The following is a 22,232-nucleotide window of genomic DNA, read 5'->3' on the forward strand; positions in this document are numbered from 1 at the left end:
TGTTCGACGTAACGATTACATTTGTAAAGGAAATGCTCGGCATTTTAATCACAATATCAAGGTCTTATCATAAACATTAACTAATTCATTATTTAAATTACTGCAATTATTGCTTAAACGTGTATGCAATATTGATAAGAAAAATAATTCTTCTGAACCGTTGGTGCTTAAAACAGGTTTTTAAGTCTATATTTAAATATGTTGATTGTGTCTTGTATCAGGGTCGAGTTCATTCCATAATTCTAAGGAGGATGGTAAAACGATGCATTATATAACTGAGTGCGCCTAGCTTTACTTATATAATTGTAATTATTTCGAAAAGGATAATATAAGTAGTTTCTGATACAGTTGGCGGAAACAAAGAATATAAATAATCCGGTAGTAAACCGTAAGTTTTTGAATTTTTCGCCTACCCAACCTACTTCTTTGACCAAGCAATCTATTGATACTGATCGAGTTGCACCCGTAATAATTCTAGCGGATTGGTATTTTAATTTCTCAAGTGATTGTATTTTCATATTCAGCACACCCATCCCAAACAATTGATGCATACTCCAGTAAAGGACGCATATAAGATATATAAATTTGGTTTAAAGTAGATCTTTTGAGGCCCGCATAGACCCTAATACTTTTGATGCCGAAGCTGAAATATTATATACAATAACTTAAGAAACCTTGCACTGAGACCATCTGACCCACATGACTTTGTAATATCTATCGATTTTAATTGGTTCAACACATAAATGAGCAGTATTTTAGGTATTTTGAAAGGGGGTATATGCTGAAGTTAAGATGTATTTAGTTCAAAAAGCTCAGGATTTTCATAAACAGTCTGATGAATGGCATGGTGGGATTGGCGAAGATTCGCAAATTGTCTGTTGAACAAATTTGCAGTGATAAAAGGGTCAGTAACAGGGTTACCATCATCATCATTGCTCCAATACTCTATCCAATAATAGCATTCTAAACAATACATTTCCTAATTCGTTCAAAAATGCCAAAGTTATTCCTATACATAAAAAGGGTTCTAAAAGAGATAAAAGAAATATAATGATTCTAAGCGACAATATTATAATGATACCATTTTAAGTTTCAAGACCTTCCATTTTAGGACTTATGACTTAAGTTTTCATTCTAATACATAACCTTTGAAAATAGTATGTACTATTTTGAAATTTGTTCTTTGTATTACAGATAGTGAATTTTAAACTTCTTAACAAATACTGAAGAGTAATAAATGCTGTTTATTTGCACGTTGTTGTGTGTGTTTTTGGCGAGTGATGTCACTAACGCAAAAGATTCGAGTATCACCGGGTAATTGTTATACTTTTAACTTCCTGTCTTTCTGAAATAAAATTCTCTAGCTTCTGTTCATTTGTTGTTGATATCAAGATCATCTAACGGTATAGAGTCTGGTCAGACGGTCAGACTGTTCGGACTTGCAGGCTGGCCAATTTTAGTTCTCGCTAGATGTGGGTTATACACAATGAGCCTTTTGATTAACATTATTTTAGTTTTTGTTTCTTTCAAAAATAAGAATACATTTCTCTACATGTAGCAAAAGGCCAAAGGTGGGTTCTAAACTCGTTTTCTATTTAATGGCTTGTATTCAATAAATTCATTGTTATCATTGAAATGATTTAATACGGTAAAACATAATAAAAACGAAATCTACATCAAGTTTGGTGCTATATATCATTGTATACATGTGGAAAGTCGATTTTTGCTTATTTTTTATATAATAAATTATTATTTTTTAGATCGCACTGGATAGTTGTTCCGGACAGATACACCCCTGGGGTGCCGATTCCGCTGACGTTTAATTTCTACAACATTTCCGGGGTTGATGTCGATGTACAAGTTGACTTGATACGTGATGATCATCACAGTGTGTCGACGCTTACTCATACCTTCAAGGGAGGTAATGACCTGTTAATACATGTGGGGGAGATAACTGTATGTTGTGTTTTTTTTAATGACATAAGTTTAAGATAGTTCATAGAGTCGGGTATAATTATATAAATAGATTTACATTATAAGATAAAGTAATATTAGGCGTAATTGAAATGAAGAATAATCACAAACAAACGTGCAATAGAAGCTTTTCAGTAAGATTTGATGGCTTTATTTTTTTTTTTGACATGATGTAGTTTCGCTCCTTGGGGTGCCAAAGAAAGGCGCGAAAATACGACAGTGACCTCTTTCCCTTTCTTTCGCACACTGAGGCGCAAAACCAAAACGTGAAAATACGCAAAATGATCAGTTTGTCGTAATTTTCAGCTTTTAACATTCGTTCTGCGTGCTGGTAGACGAAATCACGAAAACATGAAAATACGAAAAATTGACGTTAAACGCCTGACGTCATCTTGTAAGAAATATGCGCGTCACAGACAAAAGTTGTATAAGGCTGTACATATGTGATCTTTTTAAAATCTTAGACTATACATATGATAAAACAAATATTAACTTCTGAGCCATCGAATATGATCTGGCTATCAATATGTTCAATATGACCTCTTCCGGAGAAAATCACATCATATTCAATGTCATACTAGTCAATAATTGTACGATTTTTCATGGAGCTATTATAACATTAAATATTTATTAAAGTAAAATTTTTTGTTTTTCAGCCAAATCAGAACTAGTGCAATTAAAGGTAAATGTATTTTTTATTGTACACAAATCTTATCATATTTTACACGTTCCTGTATTACTCATTTTAGTTAGACCTGCCTGGGCATTGAGGCTTTTTATTACTATTAAATTACGCTTTACACATAATTCTTTATTTAAGAAATGAGTGAATGGGCCCAATAAACCTGCTCATGAAAATACAGATTTTCTAAGTTCTCATGCAAACATAGATTTTAAGTGGTTAATTTGTAAAATGTTTTAAAATTTGTAGGTACCAGATACTGGAGATGATCCGAACAGGTACACCTTACTGATAAACGGTCTAAATGGGTTATTCTTCCAACAACATGCCATTCTTTATTACGACTCTGGTGCCGTACCAGAAATGTTCGCAATTCACATACAGACGGACAAAGGAATATACAAACCAGGACAGACAGGTACGTTGTTAACAATATTCTAAATATTTTGCCTTAAACGCTATTTTGCGTGTATTTTGTCAAATATTGCCTTTACTGCTGTTTTTAAAAAAGGACTTAACTATGTGCCTAATCCATGAAAAACTATGGGTCAAGAGGACATTTCTTAATCTTGGTAGTAGTATTTATATTTATTAAGCCTTTATTTGTTTAATTGAAAAAAATGAGTTGTCCCTGTACATTGAAACTCTGAACAACGTGTGCTGGTATTTTAATAGGATTATGATGTCTGTAATAAATCGTTTATTGGTGTAAATATTCTTTTGATAAAACTGAAAACGTTAAGCGTTGTGGTAAATATGAAAATCATTTTACGAGATGATTTTTATTTTAATTTGTAAATATCGATTTCTTAGACTCATAAAGTTGTCATAATTTGGTTTAAACAATATTTATTTCTTCATCATTATTTACAGACAATATTACAATGGAGCTTATATGAAACTCTCTCTTATATAACACTCTGTCATAATTTGTGTAATCGATTGAAGGTAAAGACATAGCATTAACTTGTGAAAAAATGATTTGTGTGAAAATAATTCGAAAAAGAAATCCAATAATTATAGTGATTTCAACATATACTTAGATCTTATCTCTTCTGTTTTTTTTAGTTCGTTTCCGGACATTCGGGATATCTTCTGATATGATGGTTTACAGTGGTCAGTTTAATATCTCAATTTACGTAAGTGTTTTAATTCATAACGAACAGATTGCACAGACAGACCGTGGGTTTCAAAGACATAATTACTATTTTCTTGTTGTTGAGTCCTTCATCCTAGATTTGTTACATTTCATTTTCTGTCCTTAACCAGCGGTTGATATTGAACTTGTTTAAGTCAGTGATAGTTAGCGTAGGAAATGTTGAATCTTCATTTCTGTCTGTAACACACGCTGAAAGCAAGTCTGCAATTCTTAACTTTTTTATTTTTATAACCATTGCTCTTGATTTCCGTTGTTCCTGTAAATACTGACCTTGTATACGTTTAATTTAAAGGTAAGGTTATTACACGACAATTCATTTCAATAATTTAGAAATTTAAAAGTACAACATGTATTGGAATACATTCTAGGATCCAAAGGGCAATCAGATGAAGAAGCTCGTGAATGTATCAGAACCTATCTACGGTGTTTTTGAAGATGTTTTCGTCATGGACACTGAACCCGTGCTTGGAAAGTGGAGAATTAAAGTCAGCGTGGACAGACAAAAGGTGAGTCAATGCATTTGATTGTTACTGATCTAAAATAGAAATACAACAACAACAACAACAACAACAGAAAACAACAGTTCGCACCTGAAATTCATTTTATTGTGGGCAGTCTACAGAGAGATTCGAAGAATTATTATTATAAGGTCAACGAGGTAACTTTTCAGAAACCAGCTTCTACAAAATCCAAAGCAACGACATCAAAATCTGCACTTAAAGGAACATGTGCAGTTAAATGGGGGAATTTGGGGCAAGGATATTAAACAAAAAGAGGTTTATTAAATATTTTTTAGGAACGGGAAATTAGGAAATTAGAAACTGATGGACGGGAACAAAACTGAAAAGGGGTGGAAATACTTACCAAGAAGTAAGAAAGTACTAGTGTTCCAAATGGGGATTAAGATGACGAAGTACGTGTCTTTAATCCAATAAATAGCAACTCAAATCGTGATATTAACTTCGGTCTCCGATTTTCAAACAAAGAGCAATTCATCAGCGAAAAAAAATGTATTTATATTCTGTTGCCTGTTGTAGTGCTCTTTAACAGTGACTTGTAAATCTAAATAACGTCAATAAAACTTCCAGTTGGATTATTTGTTGTTGGATTGGGGTTTTACATGGTATTTATATTCCCGTTGGGTTTGTGCTTTTGTTTCATTTAAAGTAATGAAAATAAAACTTTTTTAATTTTGAATAAAGCAAATAATTCCCTTCGATTTAAAGCAACTTTTTTGATGAATTCATTTCTGCCCTCCTAATTGTGTTGTTGATTAAAAGATAAAAACATGTGGCACTATATGTTCCTTTGATAGTCATAAAATCAGTGCGAAAATGATGATTGAATTTGTACGATCTTTTTTTTGTTGAAATGTGAAATACAATTAAACTGTAAACGTTCTGATCATATATAAACCACTTATATATTTGTAGAGGGAAATTTTGCTTACGATGATGGAACAAAGTGACTTATTCAGTATTTGGTAATTATGTGGTATTTTTTATATTTTTGATTAACGTGTTTTAAACTAATATACATCTAAAGATGGAAAGGTCAAACTTGAAAATTAGTCTTTATCATATACTTTAAATTGGCATTATAAATTCATATCAATACATGCATGCCTCTCCACCTTCAGAATATTAATGAGAATCTTACTGAAATATATAACTCGTTATCAGGGGTGGTAAGTTTGTAAAGACAGCTTGCATGTTTTTAAATCATATGTGCATGGTATGCTCTGTGTATGGTCAGTGCTACAATGTATGCATGGTCAGTTAAAGTTATATCCACCTAGTTACCCACCCCTAGTGTAAATGTGAAAGTAGAGGAAAAAAAGTAAAATATAACTTTACATTTTTGACATATTTGTTGTCGATTTTATATTCTACTTTTAATGATTATCCGATAACCCACGTGGCAAACGGAAATTTCATATATATTTCATATATAGAATGTATAAGTAACGCTCAGAGTATAAAAAACTTTGAGGCAGTCTTTTTATTATAATACGTAGTTTTTTAAACAGATAATATGTCAAAATATTTGTCATTCATCTAACTGTTAAAAGTTAAAAGAGTATTTTTCATTCAGCTTGAAAATATGCTATGCTGAAATATAATGAGACTGAATGGCAATGAATTACATGAGTAGAATTAAATATGAATATTAATCATTATTAATCTGTCTACAATCTTCTACTTGTTTAAGTTTTTCAAATACTGTAGAAACAATAAAAATTTATAATTTGGACATTTTTGGTATCGATGTCATTTTGTATTTTGATCAAGCTCTTAGTTATTTAAATGAACATCTAGATATGATGAATAACAATATTTTGTTCTGGAACAATTTATTACCTCTTATATGAATGCATGTTGTAGAATATCACGTTTCACATCACAATTACCGGCAAGAACATAAATATATAATGTTTTCGTGGTTCGATATAATATCTGACGCTAAATATTATCAGTATATATTTTTATTGCATTACAAAGACCTTCCATGATATACCAATTTACTTTTAAAAAATAGAAATTAAAACATCAAATCGAGATATTAATTGTTTGTTGTTTTTTTCTCCTTTAGACAGCAACTGAAGAGAAATATTTCAAAGTGGATAAATACGGTAAGGTGACATCATGTGTTTGTTTGTTTATTTTTCATTATTATAAATAAGCAATAAACAAATGTATTTGAATGTTTTAATTTATTTTCATATATGAAGAGTTAGATTACAATTTAAAAGTATCAAATGTTAATTTTGTGTTTTATTTCTGATCATATTATTGTTGCAGGAAATGCCATTGCCGTAGGCAATAATCTCTTTAAAACAAGTTGTAAAATTATTATTCAACATAAAAACATGATTAAATGAAGTTTGTAAGTTGTTTATACATATTTCTGATTGTTACTTACAGTTTTACCAAAGTTCCAGGTGAAGCGTAGAACTAACTCCCTATTGGTCCCGGCCCAAAGGGAAAGGGCATGGAACCGTCAGGCAAAGAAAAAAATTTTATTTTATTGTTTGCCTAAAATTTTTCTTTTAATTTGAATTTTTTATTTCAAAAAAAAATATCAAAATGATTTAAAAAATAGTTTTTTTTTACATAATCGCTTTACAAAAAATTCTTTTGTCGGGTCAAAAAGTTTTAAAAATTTCAAAAAAACACCCAAAATTTTTAGTTTTTTTTAAGTAGTTATATTCTATTTTTTAAATAATGAAAATCTTTTAAAAAATTCTATTTTTAAAAGAAATTTGCTATAAGTTATGTTCTATTTTTAAAGTAAAGTAATATGATATCAATTTTATTTTATTTTCTAAGTAATGATATCAGTTATTTTCTTTTTTTAAATAATGATAAAAGTTATATTCTATCTTTTAAAGAAATGACAGCAGTTATTTTCTGTTTTAAAGTATACTGTTACATTGTTTGCAGATACACATATGGCAAGCCTGTAATAGGCACAGTAAAGTTATATGCTGACATTGACTACAGCAAAACGCCATGGAAAAAACATGGAGATGAAGTCATGGTTGAGGCTACTTTTGATGTAAGGGTTGTTTTTGTTTAATTATTGTTCTAATCCACGTTTTAGTCACTTGATAAATGTAGTATAAATGCCTTTTCTAAAGAAGGTAAAAATATTTCCAACTATGGCATAAATAAGATATTTTTAACTTGCTGTAAACGGTGGTTTTCCTCTTTGTTGTGATACCTCTCTCCTAGATGTCAGGACTTCTTTCATAAGCGGCATTGGTTCATGCAATGATATAGTCGAAATAATGTATTAGTACTTACTTATTTATAAGTGCATGCACTTTTTAATTGAACTTAACGCAACAATAGATTATAACCATGTGCTTTTTTGTTTTTATTTTAAAAAATTCTCTACAAAATGGCTTTGTCGAAAAAAAAATCATGTTAGATACTTAGCGGGAAAACTGTTAAATAATATACATGTACCAATATTTTAATGAATTATTTTGAAAATCATGGAGATATCATGTAGTATTTATATATAAAGTTGTAACGGCAGATTTAGACGTTTACTTCTTGTTACTGAAAGTGCTCGTAACTTTACTCAGCAAACACATTCTCGTATAATTAAATTCAGTTTTAATTAGTCAACATGTTACAATTGCGTTTTTTGTTTCACTGTTAAATATCACACTTGTCTTTGTATTTAAAAGATAAATGGGGAAGCCAAATTTACCGTTCCATTCAGTAGAATTACGAATGAAGTCGATCCATACACGTTTCAACCATTTGTGGAAAAACTGGCAGGGTATCACCTGCTGATAAAAGCATCCGTTACAGAGAGTATTAATAACATTACAAAGAACGCTACATCTCAGGTTTGTACTGCTTTAATGATATACCGTGCTCATCCTTGAGTAAAATATTCTTAATATAGAAATTTATTGAAATTTCTCTGAAATTCTTACTGCAATTGTCTAATTTGAATAAAAGAATGAATAAACTATGTATGGGAAGCTGCGTTCCCTAAAGCAGGTTAATTAAAGTTGGACTTTTCTTTATTCTTTAATGACACTATATATTGATAGTGTGACCACTGTGTAAGATTTTGTATGCTCAGACTGACTGAGCATGTTCATGAACGAAAGTGATATATTTATGCTCTATCACCGTCTTCCGCAAAAATTCAATATTCGAATATGAGAACAAATTTAATTTGCCATTTGTATAAACTAACCAACGAATATACTCATGGATCAATATGAGACTATAATATAACATTATTTTGAATATTCATGTCAGGTTGTATTCTACCAAGAACCATACAAGATGCACTTTGACCATTCCTCCAGTATGTCGTTTTTCAAGCCAGGACTTCCATACATCGGACATGTAAGATTATACTGTGAACTATAACTTATAATGCCCAAAACTTAATATATTTATTCATCTAGCTTTCTATAGGATGTATTTTATATTGTTTGTTCATATTAATGATGTAAAGCAGAAATCGAAGAAAAAACAATATTTTAAAAGTACAAAACTATAATAAAATAAGATGATATACCCAATATTTTTAATTGTGTTTGTTTATTGAAGTGTAGTTTGCTCGTTGTCTAAAAGTAAAGTAAGTTAAGGGAACTAAGTATAGTTTTCAGTGTTTCCTATTCCAATTTGTTGATTTGACGCTTTAAGAAAAGATAATAGGCAAAACAAAGAAATACAAAACATCTTCCTCATTCATTCTTTGCAGGTTATACTGACTCAAGCTAATGGAAATCCAATTATTTCGAGTACAGAAAACGTTCGCCTTGTCAGTTATGTGAAGTTCTATGACCATGAATCACACAGATACAGGGCCAAATATCTTACTGAACAAACTTATGCTCCATCGGTCACTGGTAGCATCGAGATTTCAGTCATCCCCCCGGTTAACGCATCTTCTTTACATCTAGAGGTATGTACGAACTATTAACGGATCCTCTTAACATCTAGAGGTATGTACAAATTATAAACGCATCTTCTGGTATGAACGAATTATTAACGCATCCTCTTTAAATCTAGAGGTATGCACGAATTATTAAGGCATCCTCTTTAAATCAATCTAGAAGCATGCGCGAATTATTAACGCATCCTCTTTACATCTAGAGGTATGTACAAAATATAAACGCATCTTCTGGTATGAACGAATTATTAACGCATCCGCTATAAATCGAGAGGTATGCACGAATTATTAACGCATCTTCTTTAAATCTAGAGGTATTTACAAATAATTAACGCATCCTCTTTAAATCTAGAGGTATGTACGAAAAAAACACACAAATCATAGAATATAAAATTATATATAGATGTTTAATTTGTGTCTTTTTATCATTACTGAAATGATGAATGTTATGATTGTGTTTGGACTTTTGTTGTGTGTTCTGATTAGTTTTTTCTTCTTCTGTAAATACTTTTAAACGGACTTTTATATTTTTATTATTTTATATTTATATTGCATTGTTCTTTTGGATCAAAATTATTTAAGTTTCAAGATGTTTGAATGTTCATTGACGATCTTATGTTTTCTAGTTTTATAACTTTTCCACCTATTGTTCAAAATATTCTAGGTTTCTAACAGTTAAATAATAGCAGAGATTTTGAAAAAGTTTGTACCATTCATCACAAGCTTGATAATATTCAAACTTTGCTTATTTCACCAATTGATGACAGTCTTTTAACCTGTGTTTTTCATTGTTAAACGATTACAGTATTTTATCTATTTCACTTTCAGGTATTTTATGAGGGACTCACTGATACATTGAACGTTCAGAAACCTTACTGGCTAATGGACGATGGAAACATTCAAATTTCACAAAACTCGTCATCAATCGTGGTGAGTAAGCACTACTTACATTGATAGGCTATTTGTTGTATGTTTTCTGTAAATATGTACATTGAATACCACTCAAGCAGGTGCTACGTGGCGTGTGAGATGTTGTGCTTAATTATATCATGATGTGCTACATTATTTCTCATGAGCAGATCCAATCAAACCGAGTTGATAATTTTCATATACAATATATATGTAATATTGTTATTTTCATTGCTTCCATTGTAGACTATTTTATTATTTAGATTATATGAATATATTTTAGTTACTTTGGAAAACATACTATCACAGTTATTTTAAAATGAAGATTCATAGCTAACATACTAGCTAACTTGCATTGAGATATTCTAATGCTCCCCAAGGGGAGAGCATTTAAAATCGCCGGTTTTTTCGTTGGGTTTTTTGTCTGGGGCAAAAACTTTTGGAAGGGTTTCAAAAGAAAAAAAAATTTCCCCTAGAAACTTTGTAAAATTGACAATCTCATTAAAATTTTAAAGTAATAAAAAAACCCTAAATTCTGCCTTGCCTAATTTTTGAGTAGTTGCCCTTTGTTAATTTTTAAACTTTGTCCGTGACATAAATCTAAAATACAAGATGTATCAACAAGAAACTTAGATAGATAGATGTCATTGGGTAAGTGAGTGCAAAAAAAACCGTAACTGTACCTTGTCTAATATTGGAGTTATCGACTTTTGTTAATTTTAATTGTTTACCTTTAGAACTTTGTCTGGGACATAACGAGTCATCAACAAGTAACTTTGTACGTAAATAGATAATAGAAGTGCAGTGCAAATGACATAAATCTAAAACTACAAGATGTATCAACAAGAAACTTCGTAGATAGATAGACGTCATTTGGTTAATGTGAGTGCAAAAGAACCGTACCTCTGCCTTGCCTAATTTTGGAATTATTGAACTTTTTTATTTTTACACTTTGAACTTTGTACGGGACATAACTCTGAAACCACAAATGGTATCAACAAGAAATTGTGTAGGTATATAGATCTTATTGAGTAGATGTGCAACGCAAATGCACCGTAACTCTGCCTAATCTAATTTTGGAGTTATTGTCCTTTGCTCATTTTTACATTTTTAGCTTCTCCCTGGACATAACACTGAAACCACAAGAGGTATCAACAAGAATTTTGTAGATAGATGGATCTCTTTAAGTAGAAATGCAGTGCATAACAACCTTTACTCTGCCTTACCTAATTTTGGAGTTATTGTCCTTTTATAATTTTACACTGTGAAATTTGTCTGGGACATAATTCTGAAACTACAAGACGTATCACAAGATACTTTGCAGGTGGATAGATCTCATTTAGTTGAAGTGCAATGCATACGAAACGTAACCCTGCCTTGCTTTATTTTCGAGTAATAATGTATTGCCCTTTTTATTTTTACACTGTGAACTTTGTCCGGGTCATTCCTTTGAAACTGCAAGAGCTATCGACAAGAAACTACTTCTCCGTGTCCAAAACCTATTCGGGGAGCATCTTGTTAATGTATGTGTTTGCATATTTTGATACTAATCATCGTGTAATTCATGTGAAAATTGATCGTTAATACGGAAAATATTTGAACTTTTTTTAATGGAAAAAAGCTGAATTTCAAAATCGACAGTGGTCTGCCCGTAAAATTAATTCGTGTTTTTTTCTATTTTCAATCAGGTTGGAAAAGATGCTGTGTTCAATGTAATAAGATCAGACGGTCTGCACCATATTCCATTCTTCTACGCTGTGAGTAACTTCTATCTTTTATATATCATATCAATTATCTAATCAAAATCAAACAGTGGTGGCGTTTTAATGTAATTTTTTTTATTAATTTAATAGATTATAACACATTCAACGTGTGTGTTATATATCTTGATACTGAATATGAAATAGAACTGTTTTATCATCAACTGAAACTGAAACATTGATGGTTTTGAGGATACAAACAAATTTACATTATAAACCAATCATCACTTATGAAAACAGATATTTGCAAACTCTCGTATGCTACAAACGGGCTACCTGCATGACAATGCATCCAATACAATGCAGCTGTCTTTCCACGTGACCGACAAGATGAAGCCATACGGAAAACTCGTTGTTTACTATTTCGATACCGACTTGTGGAATGCTGACGCACTGTATTTCGACGTTAAAGAAGATGCTAACAAATTCAAAAACAAGGTAATGAAACTACAGCCTGTATGATCTAGATTTGATCCTATCCTTGATTTCACGCCATTTTATAACGTAACGTAACATAACATGGCATAAAATAGCATAAGCATACATATAGTCAGTAGACATTCATTATATATATGAAAAGGGATAAACGTATGATTAGACTTATTATCGCCGAAGAGATAATTCACGTTGCTTTAACCCTTTTCTGCTCGGTATTTTATTGTAGAAACCTATTCTGATATTTTAACTTATCTATGTTTGACAATGAAGTTCAAAGCAAATATATGTTGCTTTCAATATGAAATGTCAAACTGCATTTTCTAAATTATAAAGGTGTTTTGATTATAGCGCAAGTCTGTAAAAAATCAATGCTAACTGCAATTTGTCAATTTTCAAATTTTTGATATTTTATTTAACTTGAAAGCAATAAGATTTTTTTCCTTGAAACTATTAAGTAATTCTTGTATGTCACTGTCTAAATCATTATAATATAACTTATATAGTAATACTCGGAAGACAAATGACTTTATCAAGCCTCATGATATAACGATTGTTTTATTTAGGTTGCTTTGTCATTCGACAAAAGTCAAGCAGAGCCTGGGGAGAACGTAAGCTTGTCCATAACAAGTGATCCCCAGTCGTTGGTAAACCTTCTTGCTGTTGACCAGAGCGTCTTGCTTTTAGCATCCGGAAATGACGTCACACAGTCTGACGTAAGAATTTTGATTTGCAATTTCAAAATGACAAAGGTTATTACAATACCCGTGTAGTTATAAATCAATTTCTATTCTGTGAATACATGAACATAGGATATTGTTTTATCATAGCCTCAAGTCTTTTTCCGACTTGTTTTAAGCCTGAAACTTTAACAACAAAATGATTTACAGACGCGTGTTATAAAATGTAAGTGAATTTCGCTCTCGACATGTTTCATACTTCTTCATCTTGGCATCTAATGCTTTTTATGTGTCAAATGAAAGTGATACGTTCTGTGCACTCTTTGGATTAGAATTATAAACCTTTCCGAATACACTGAATAGTTATTTTAAAAAGGCGTTCTTTTAAAAAAAAACATACGTTTAACGTTTGCGTAAATGTGTTAATGTAGGCGTAGCCTGAATGCTTGTCCAAGCTAGCAAGACATAAATAACATCGCTGAAATGGAGTCGAAATGATAAATAACATATCAGGGTTTTCAAACTAAGACCGTCTTTGCTTTGAGTTGAAAATAGGATAATATATCTGTAGTATTACTCCTGAATGGGGTCCCCGTGTTATCAAGACAACCTATCTAAAAATACTTAAATTTTACTTGGATGGGTACGCATTCTAAAGACTGGTCTTTCATCTTTTTCTGTGTTTTGCTAGTATCTTATTTCTTACATTCATTACAGGTTATAAGATCGCTACAACCTTCCTCGCACTCCTCGGCAGATTCTAGTGAATTGCATGATCCCAAAAGGGTCATGGAGGTAAGTGTCGGCAAAAACATCTTTACTTGTGATCAAGGGGTCACTGACTTTGTAATAACAAGATATCTAGAAAAATCCGGTAACGTGGACCGAATGCGGGATAATGACTAAAATGTGTAAAAATCGACGTAAAGTGACAGTATGCCAATCCAAGGGCATATGCATTTGTGTAATTGAACAGGTGAAAGTCAAAATACGTTGACTTTATTCCATAATTCCTTTCAGTTTTATAATTTGCTTTGCATAAACGATAAATAACTCGCGTGACCTAAAGAAATTTCTGTAAATTTTTATCAGAATTTACCTGTAACCTTCAATTTATAAAAAGATGGGGACTTTTATATTTATTCTCAACATTTTTAAATATCAACGGTTGGTTAATCACCAACAAAACAGTCAATCTTTTTAAATATATAATCAATTCAGCTCATTTTGAAATGAAAATGAGCATAATGTACAAACTTTAACGGCCAAAACGGTAAAATTGGAAATGTTCCAGGATCGGTCCAGTTGACGGTGTTCATGGACATTAAGTAATTGCAAGCTACCAACGACTGGCTTAAGCAGATTTTGATATGAAAATAGCGAAAGTTTGAATTAAGAACATACACTGAACTAGTTAAAAATATTCACAGCCTTTTAGTGGGTTTCTTTAAACATAATGTAACTTAATAAATTGTCGATCCGTGAAATACATGTCAATTTTTACGCATAGAAATAGCAAAGGAAACGTTCAAGAATTCTAGATACATACGAAAAATCAATGTACGTACGTAATCGATTCGCTTTGTAATATAAAATATAATTTATTCAATATATTTTTCAATACAAAGCACACCAAGTAGGACAGTAAATTAATTTTTTCATGTGTTTCATTGTTTGAACATTGTACACTTTCATTTCTGAGTCAGTTTTTTAAATTTTAATTAAGTATGAGCTTTTTTAAGAAACAGGTCAAACCAATATTGGAATAGGATACATATGAAAGGTTAAAAATATAAATAATCTGTTCAGTTTTTACTAGATTTGAAAGAAATGAAAGCCTATGAAAACGTCACACCTGTCAAATAAACCAACTGATGTTGTTTTTGAGACGTAACATACCAAAGAAGCGCCTAACTTAATAGAAAACAGGTAGAGATATTGTTGCATTAAAAGTAGAGATATTGATTCATTAAGTCCTCAATACCCCTTACTATCTGTGAAAAAGCTAAAGAGAGTTCTAAGAGTTGGTTTCTTTTTATTACCACAGGGACAAGGTTTTCAATTACTGACTGACGTTCATGGATTCCAGTGGGCTACTGGGTTTCATAAACGTCAAATAGATTGTGGACCGTATCCAGGTAACCCAATTTATAATTAAAGTAGTTTGATAAAGATATGACCAAAATGTCAAAATTATGATTTATATTGGTTCTAATACTTCCCTGTAAAAAACAAAGCTTTACGACTGTATATATAATGCTTAAATTGTTCTAAGGCCATCTTTATACTTGAAAAGTGAGAAAATATGTTGTTCATTTGCGAAATGTCCGAGAATGTACAAAATAGACAGAACTTTAACAAAATATGATGAATGTATTTCAGGAAATGTTAACATTATATCATTTTTGAAACTGTAGGCAATTTATTATATTTTAATAAAAAAAGAAATACTTTTTTATGAAAATTTAGTGAATGAAAATATCAAAGCTGTTATTGTACTAACAATATTTAGATAAACTTTTTAAAATGAGATTCAAACCCCATTTAAATGTACATGTTTAAAGTACAAGTGAATTCCAAAATGAAAGTACAGTCTACCATTTTTATTCACAATTTCATATCCTTCTTTTTACGAATATATAATGACCCACATGATACAGGAAAAATTCTATAAATATCCTTCAGAGTGTATCAGTAACACTCATTTTATAAAAAAGAGTGGGCTGTCTTTTTATATTTTTGGCAGTATTAATAGTTTACCCTAAACATTTGTGAGTATCAGTTATTGGTCAATTAATAAATTGGTCAATCTTTTGAAATATGTGTCTAATTCGCCTCAACTAGACAACGAAGATAAATGAGCTTATTGTTACTTTAACCTCATTACTAGGCTATGTAACATCACGTGATAACAAGAATTTTACATTTTGAGATCATTTTAAATAAGCGTTCATTTTAAATTGGTCCTAAAAATTTCAATACTTTGAACATGAAATTTGGTCAATTTAGAAATCGTTTTTACATCATGTGTTTGTTTATTTAGCTAAAATAGCTTCCCGGTAAAGGAATTATATTAAAAAATATTAAAAATTATATACATCTTCTGCATAGGTTGTAGCAATAATGAGATGGTACATTAATTAACAAAATTTGTATCAGAACTGATGAAACATTTTAATAATAAATGAACGATATTTATGTATTTCAGGTGGAATGCCACCATCAGCTTTGCCAGGTAAAAATACTCTAGAACAGAAAGAAAACGATAGAAATGAATTGAGAACTGCTAGATAAAAACACGATGTGAATAAAATGATGTCCTTAATTACCTAAGCTTAATAACGAAATAATTTGAATTAAGTATTGTTGTCCTAATTTATCTGAAACAATGAACTACTAATGAAACGATGTGATTAAAATGATGTCCTAATTTGGCTAAAAAGGAACTGCTGGACAAGCAAACAATATGAATTAAATGGTGATATCTTAATTTAGCTAAAAAAGAACTGTTACATGTAGGTAAAGAAAAGATGTGATTGATATCCTGTTGTCGAAGTAGTTTTAAGCAAGGCTCAATAGGTTTTTTAAACGTTTAGTCATGTCAAAGGTTATTAGCTGCTATTGGTTGATAGGCTTTAGTTTGGGGGTTGTTAAAAGGTACGTTGTATCCAGCTGATGTCATATTTTGATAATGTTGATGATGGTACTTTTATTAACAATGAATGTATTGAATGTATCAGATGATACATATAAATAATAAATGTATTTTTGATGCCCGGACAAACACCTACAGCTCAACCAGGTAAGCATTTTCAAGAATATAAAACTTAGTACATTTAAAACCCGTTTTGTCTTTGCTATTTGCCTCGTTACTTTTAAGTGTTTGTTACTTAAGGGTAAAGAAGAACTGCTTGATAAAGAAACGATATGATTTAAATGCTGTGTCTTAACTCAGCTTAAAGCGAACTGCTAGATAAAGAAACGGTGTGATAAAATGATATTCTCTTAATGTAGCTTAAATAAGAACTTTTAAGATAAAGAAACGATGTTATAGAATGATATTGTCTTGATCTATCTAAATAAATAACTGTTAGATTAAGAAATGATGTGATTAAATTATATTACTTAATCTAGCTTAAACAAGAACTGTTAGATAAAGAAACGATGTGATAAAACGATATTGTCTTTATCTAAAACAATAACTGCTAGATAAGAAAACGATGTTACCAAAATGCTGTTATCTTAGTTAAGCGTAGGAACGATGTTATTAATATGATGTTGTCTTGGTATGACAACAAAATTAACTGCTAAACAAAGAGGTGATGTTTTTGTCATAATTTAGCTAAAAAAAGAATGCTTGATAAAGAAACGCTGTGATAAATATGCCTTTGTTCTAATTTAACTATAAAAAGTAATTTTAGCATGACTCAAATGCGGTTTCTTTCAACGTTCATTTATATCAAAGGTAATAAGCCTTTATTTGTTGGTTTTACTTTGGAGATTATTAAAATGAGCGTTGTATCCAACTGATGTCACATTTTTGATAATTTTGATGATGGTACATAACAACGTATGCATCAGATGATAAATTTTGTATTCATTTATTTCAGGTTTAATTATGCCTGCATCACCAACAGCTGTACCAGGTAGGCATGTTTTAGAACATGAAACTTGGTAAAATTTAGAAATCGTTTTTACACTTCAGAATTTGTTAATTTAGGCTAAATTAGAATTGCTAGATAAAGAAACGATGTGATTAAATTATCTAAGTGTGCTGCTTTAGTGGTAACAATTATGAAAATAATGACTACTTATATGTAAGACAACGAACTAAAAGCTGTTTATTATTATTGTAACATTTAAATGGTTGTTAATTTAGAAAAAAGGCAGAAACAGCTTAGTGATAAATGTATGTATCACCTGGGCGATTGTTATGACTTTACAGCAGCTTGTTTCTAGAAATTAACAAAATTCTATCGTGATACAAATATTTCTAAATCTTACTTCATCATCATGAAAAGGTTGACAGAAATGGAAATGTTGCTTTAAAATGTTCATATTTTCACATTTGCAGAACACTCACTCACTCACTCACTCACTCACTCACTCACTCACTCACTCACTCACTCACTCATTCGTTCGCGCGCGCGCGCACACACACACACACGCACACGCGCAAACACAAAACATAACAAACACACACACACACACACGCACACACACAAAAACAATAGACAGTCTGTGTTAAAACCATCGAAAATACCTTCTTTGATTATACTACGAAACTAATTCATCTGGTTGAATATAGTATTTTTTATTCAAATAACTACGCAGTAGATTTTGCAAAGTGAAACATGTTGTATCAACGTTCTTTGTTAAATTAAGATATCAGTTATAATGAACTTTCATATTTAACCTTAAGAGACATGTGGTTACCGCTTACTTGATCTTTTTTTCCATCTTATCGCGCTACTTGAGCACAACGTGTTCGAGGTGAATTGTTGTGATAACCCTGTGTCCGTCGTTAACCTTTTCACTAAAACAATTCATTCTCTTAAATCCCTCCACCAGTAGTGCTGAAACGATAAGAAATTATCATATTGAACAAGATGGCAGCCAGAGATGAAAATAGAAAAAGTGTTAAACGACATAACTTTTTTCAAAATGTATTTTGATGCAACTTTACAGATACGATTATTTTGGCTGTCTTTTACTGAAAATACTCCGTTTATTTCCGGTCTGCCGAACAAAATAAAATATTGATCGGTACTAATCCCCCCTTAAATGTTTGGTGGACTTTGATTCAACTATTTAAGAATGAACCTCAGATGGTCCTCTATAGATTTTTGTCAAATGAAAATGGTCTGCTGAACAAGATGGCAAGCTGTTTTGGACAGGACTTTTAGCTTTTTAAATTCAATGTTTTTGTAATGTTTTTTGTTAATTTTGTAACATATACTCAGGTAAGCATATATATACGTTTATTATTTACAATGAGAATAAGCTAAATGTTTGTATTTTAGGTAAATATTAGGTATATTTATGTATTTCAGTTTTATTGTCCGGTGCAACACCAACAGCTAGTTCAGGTAAACATTTTCTAGAACAGGAAATTTGGTAAAATTATGAAATCATTTTTTCTGTGCACCTTTGTCTGGTAACATTTATGGTTTTTATCTAAAGAAATGCTTGATAGAGAAATAATTTGATGAAATAATTTTAGTGTTCTGCTTATAGAATAAAATTAGGAACAATAATTACAACAAAAATACTGCAGCTGACTTAAAGCTTAACCTAAAGGTGTTAACTTTAATTGTGTCAATTTGGCCTAGTTGTTAAGGTCGTTGACTTCAAATTACATGCCCCTTACCGCTGTAGGTTTGAATGTTGCCAGGGATTTTGATACTTTCATGTGAGGAAACTATCCAGCAAGCTTACGAAACATCGATGGTTCTAATCAGTGACCCCTCGTGCCTGAAATAATGCACGAGGGGAACCTGAGGTTTTCTTTCACTAGTAAAGCTGAAACCTTGTCATATGATCTCTACTGTGATGGTCCGACTGAAAACTTTGAACATATGGATAACATATTAATGAGCTGCATCGAAAGTTATGGCTGTGAAAACGTTACGATACCTATTATAAAATAATTAAATAAGACACAAGTAAACTTATTTATACAGTAGAAAACAACAGAATCCCTAAAGAAGACCCAATACGGTAAAATTGAAAATGTTGGGAGCTCATTGGCTCTTGTTCCATAGTGAGTCAACAATATTGTTAACATACATGATATCATACTAGGTGACTTAACGGTACTAGAATCTGGAAATTAAGCTTATATTCGGACATAAGCACTAAATGGTGAAACAGGATGAAATAAGCATATGTTATGTTCTTGAAATACCTTCTTTGATTATACTACGAAACTAATTCATCTGGTTGAATATAGTATTTTCATTCAAATAACTACGCAGTAGATTATGCAAAGTGAAACATGTTGTATCAACGTTCTTTGTTAAATTAAGAAATCAGTTATAATGAACTTTCATATTTAACCTTAAGAGACATGTGGTTACCGCTTACTTGATCTTTTTTTCATCTTATCGCGCTACTTGAGCACAACGTGTTCGAGGTGAATTGTTGTGATAACCCTGTGTCCGTCGTTAACCTTTTCACTAAAACAATTCATTCTCTTAAATCCCTCCACCAGTAGTGCTGAAACGATAAGAAATTATCATATTGAACAAGATGGCAGCCAGAGATGAAAATAGAAAAAGTGTTAAACGACATAACTTTTTTCAAAATGTATTTTGATGCAACTTTACAGATACGATTATTTTGGCTGTCTTTTACTGAAAATACTCCGTTTATTTCCGGTCTGCCGAACAAAATAAAATATTGATCGGTACTAATCCCCCCTTAAATGTTTGGTGGACTTTGATTCAACTATTTAAGAATGAACCTCAGATGGTCCTCTATAGATTTTTGTCAAATGAAAATGGTCTGCTGAACAAGATGGCAAGCTGTTTTGGACAGGACTTTTAGCTTTTTAAATTCAATGTTTTTGTAATTGTTTTTTGTTGATTTTGTAACATATACACGTACTCAGGTAAGCATATATATACGTTTATTATTTACAATGAGAATAAGCTAAATGTTTGTATTTTAGGTAAATATTAGGTATATTTATGTATTTTAGGTTTAGTGTCCGGTGCAATACCAACAGCTAGTTCAGGTAAACATTTTCTAGAACAGGAAACTTGGTAAAATTATGAAATCATTTTTTCTGTGCATCTTTGTCTGGTAACATTTAATGTTTTTAGCTAAAAAAATGCTTGATAGAGAAATAATTTGATGAAATAATTTTAGTGTTCTGCTTATAAAATAAAATTAGGAACAATAATTACAACAAAAATACTGCTGGCTGACTTAAAGCTTAACCTAAAGGTGTTAACTTTAATTGTGTCAATTTGGCCTAGTTGTTAAGGTCGTTGACTTCAAATTACTTGCCCCTTACCGCTGTAGGTTTGAATGTTGCCAGGGATTTTGATACTTTCATGTGAGGAAACTATCCAGCAAGCTTACGAAACATCGATGGTTCTAATCAGTGACCCCTCGTGTCTGAAAAAATGCACGAGGGGAACCTGAGGTTTTCTTTCACTAGTAAAGCTGAAACCTTGTCATATGACCTCTACTGTGATAATCCGACTGAAAACTTTGAACATATGGATAACATATTAATGGGCTGCATCGAAAGTTATGGCTGTGAAAACGTTACGATACCCATTATAAAATAATTAAATAAGACACAAGTAAACTTACTTATACAGTAGAAAACAACAGATTCCCTAAAGAAGACCCAATACGGTAAAATTGAAAATGTTGGGAGCTCATTGGCTCTTGTTCCATAGTGAGTCAACAATATTGTTAACATACATGATATCATACTACGTGACTTAACGGTAATAGAATCTGGAAATTAAGCTTATATTCGGACATATGCACTAAATGGTGAAACAGGGTGAAATAAGCATATGTTATGTTCTTGCAGTATGTTTTGCCCAGATATCGTATTAATATTTTGAATAGGATTTCAATAAATTGTGTTTAAGAGACGTTTAATTGGTTGGGTTATGTGCGAACAGTGCCTTAAAGCATTTGTTTATGTGTGTTGCGTTTACGTAATATAAAATCATGATATTCATTTTTGGGGGGGAAAAAAAATTTGGGCCTCTACCCCTTTAAATGAAATAAGGAAAATTTTTTCGTTTTACTTAAAATTTTTTTAGCTTTAAAAAATAAAAATAAAAAAATTTACTTTTGGTCTAAGCAACAGTTCAAATACAAGAGTTTTTTTCCCGGGAAACATGGCTTTTGGACAAACAAAACTATGGGGTTTTTAGAAAAATTTTTAATTTATATTAATATAAAAAATTAGATGGGGTTTTAAAAAAAATGGTTTTAATTTGCTGATTGACTATATTTTTTGTTTGTTAAGTATTAAAATGCATTCATCTCTTTCAAAAAATAAATTGTTTTTTCCCGTACCAGTATTTTTATTTTTGTTATGCGATATCAGTTTTGATTGTTTATTAATGTTTATTTGGGCTTCGGTGGTTTTAAACATTTTTCTTTTTATTAAAACCCCGGGGTTTTTAAAAATTTGAGATTGGTATCAAACGTTTTTATAATCTCATTTT

The 22,232-nt window shown here is 31.1% G+C and overlaps 1 protein-coding gene across 1 annotated transcript; it reads left to right on the top strand.

Annotated features, from left to right (window-relative positions):
• The first annotated feature begins 1,176 nt into the window (after positions 1 to 1,176).
• Positions 1,177 to 20,820, top strand: LOC132729234 (CD109 antigen-like). The gene is made up of 22 exons (XM_060714952.1): positions 1,177 to 1,314; positions 1,761 to 1,921; positions 2,631 to 2,656; positions 2,906 to 3,074; positions 3,725 to 3,795; positions 4,184 to 4,321; positions 6,408 to 6,447; positions 6,740 to 6,814; positions 7,237 to 7,373; positions 8,014 to 8,178; positions 8,603 to 8,692; positions 9,054 to 9,257; positions 10,074 to 10,175; positions 11,843 to 11,911; positions 12,155 to 12,352; positions 12,916 to 13,065; positions 13,747 to 13,824; positions 15,077 to 15,167; positions 16,238 to 16,264; positions 17,640 to 17,675; positions 19,083 to 19,118; positions 20,732 to 20,820. Exons 1-22 carry the CDS (start codon positions 1,238 to 1,240, stop codon positions 20,797 to 20,799), a joined length of 2,208 nt encoding a protein of 735 aa, XP_060570935.1. The 5' UTR covers positions 1,177 to 1,237; the 3' UTR covers positions 20,800 to 20,820.
• The last annotated feature ends 1,412 nt before the right edge of the window (positions 20,821 to 22,232 follow it).

Source organism: Ruditapes philippinarum, unplaced genomic scaffold, assembly GCF_026571515.1.
Source record: "Ruditapes philippinarum isolate M1 unplaced genomic scaffold, ASM2657151v2 ctg5737_1_1_1_1, whole genome shotgun sequence".
Classification (NCBI taxonomy): domain Eukaryota; kingdom Metazoa; phylum Mollusca; class Bivalvia; order Venerida; family Veneridae; genus Ruditapes; species Ruditapes philippinarum.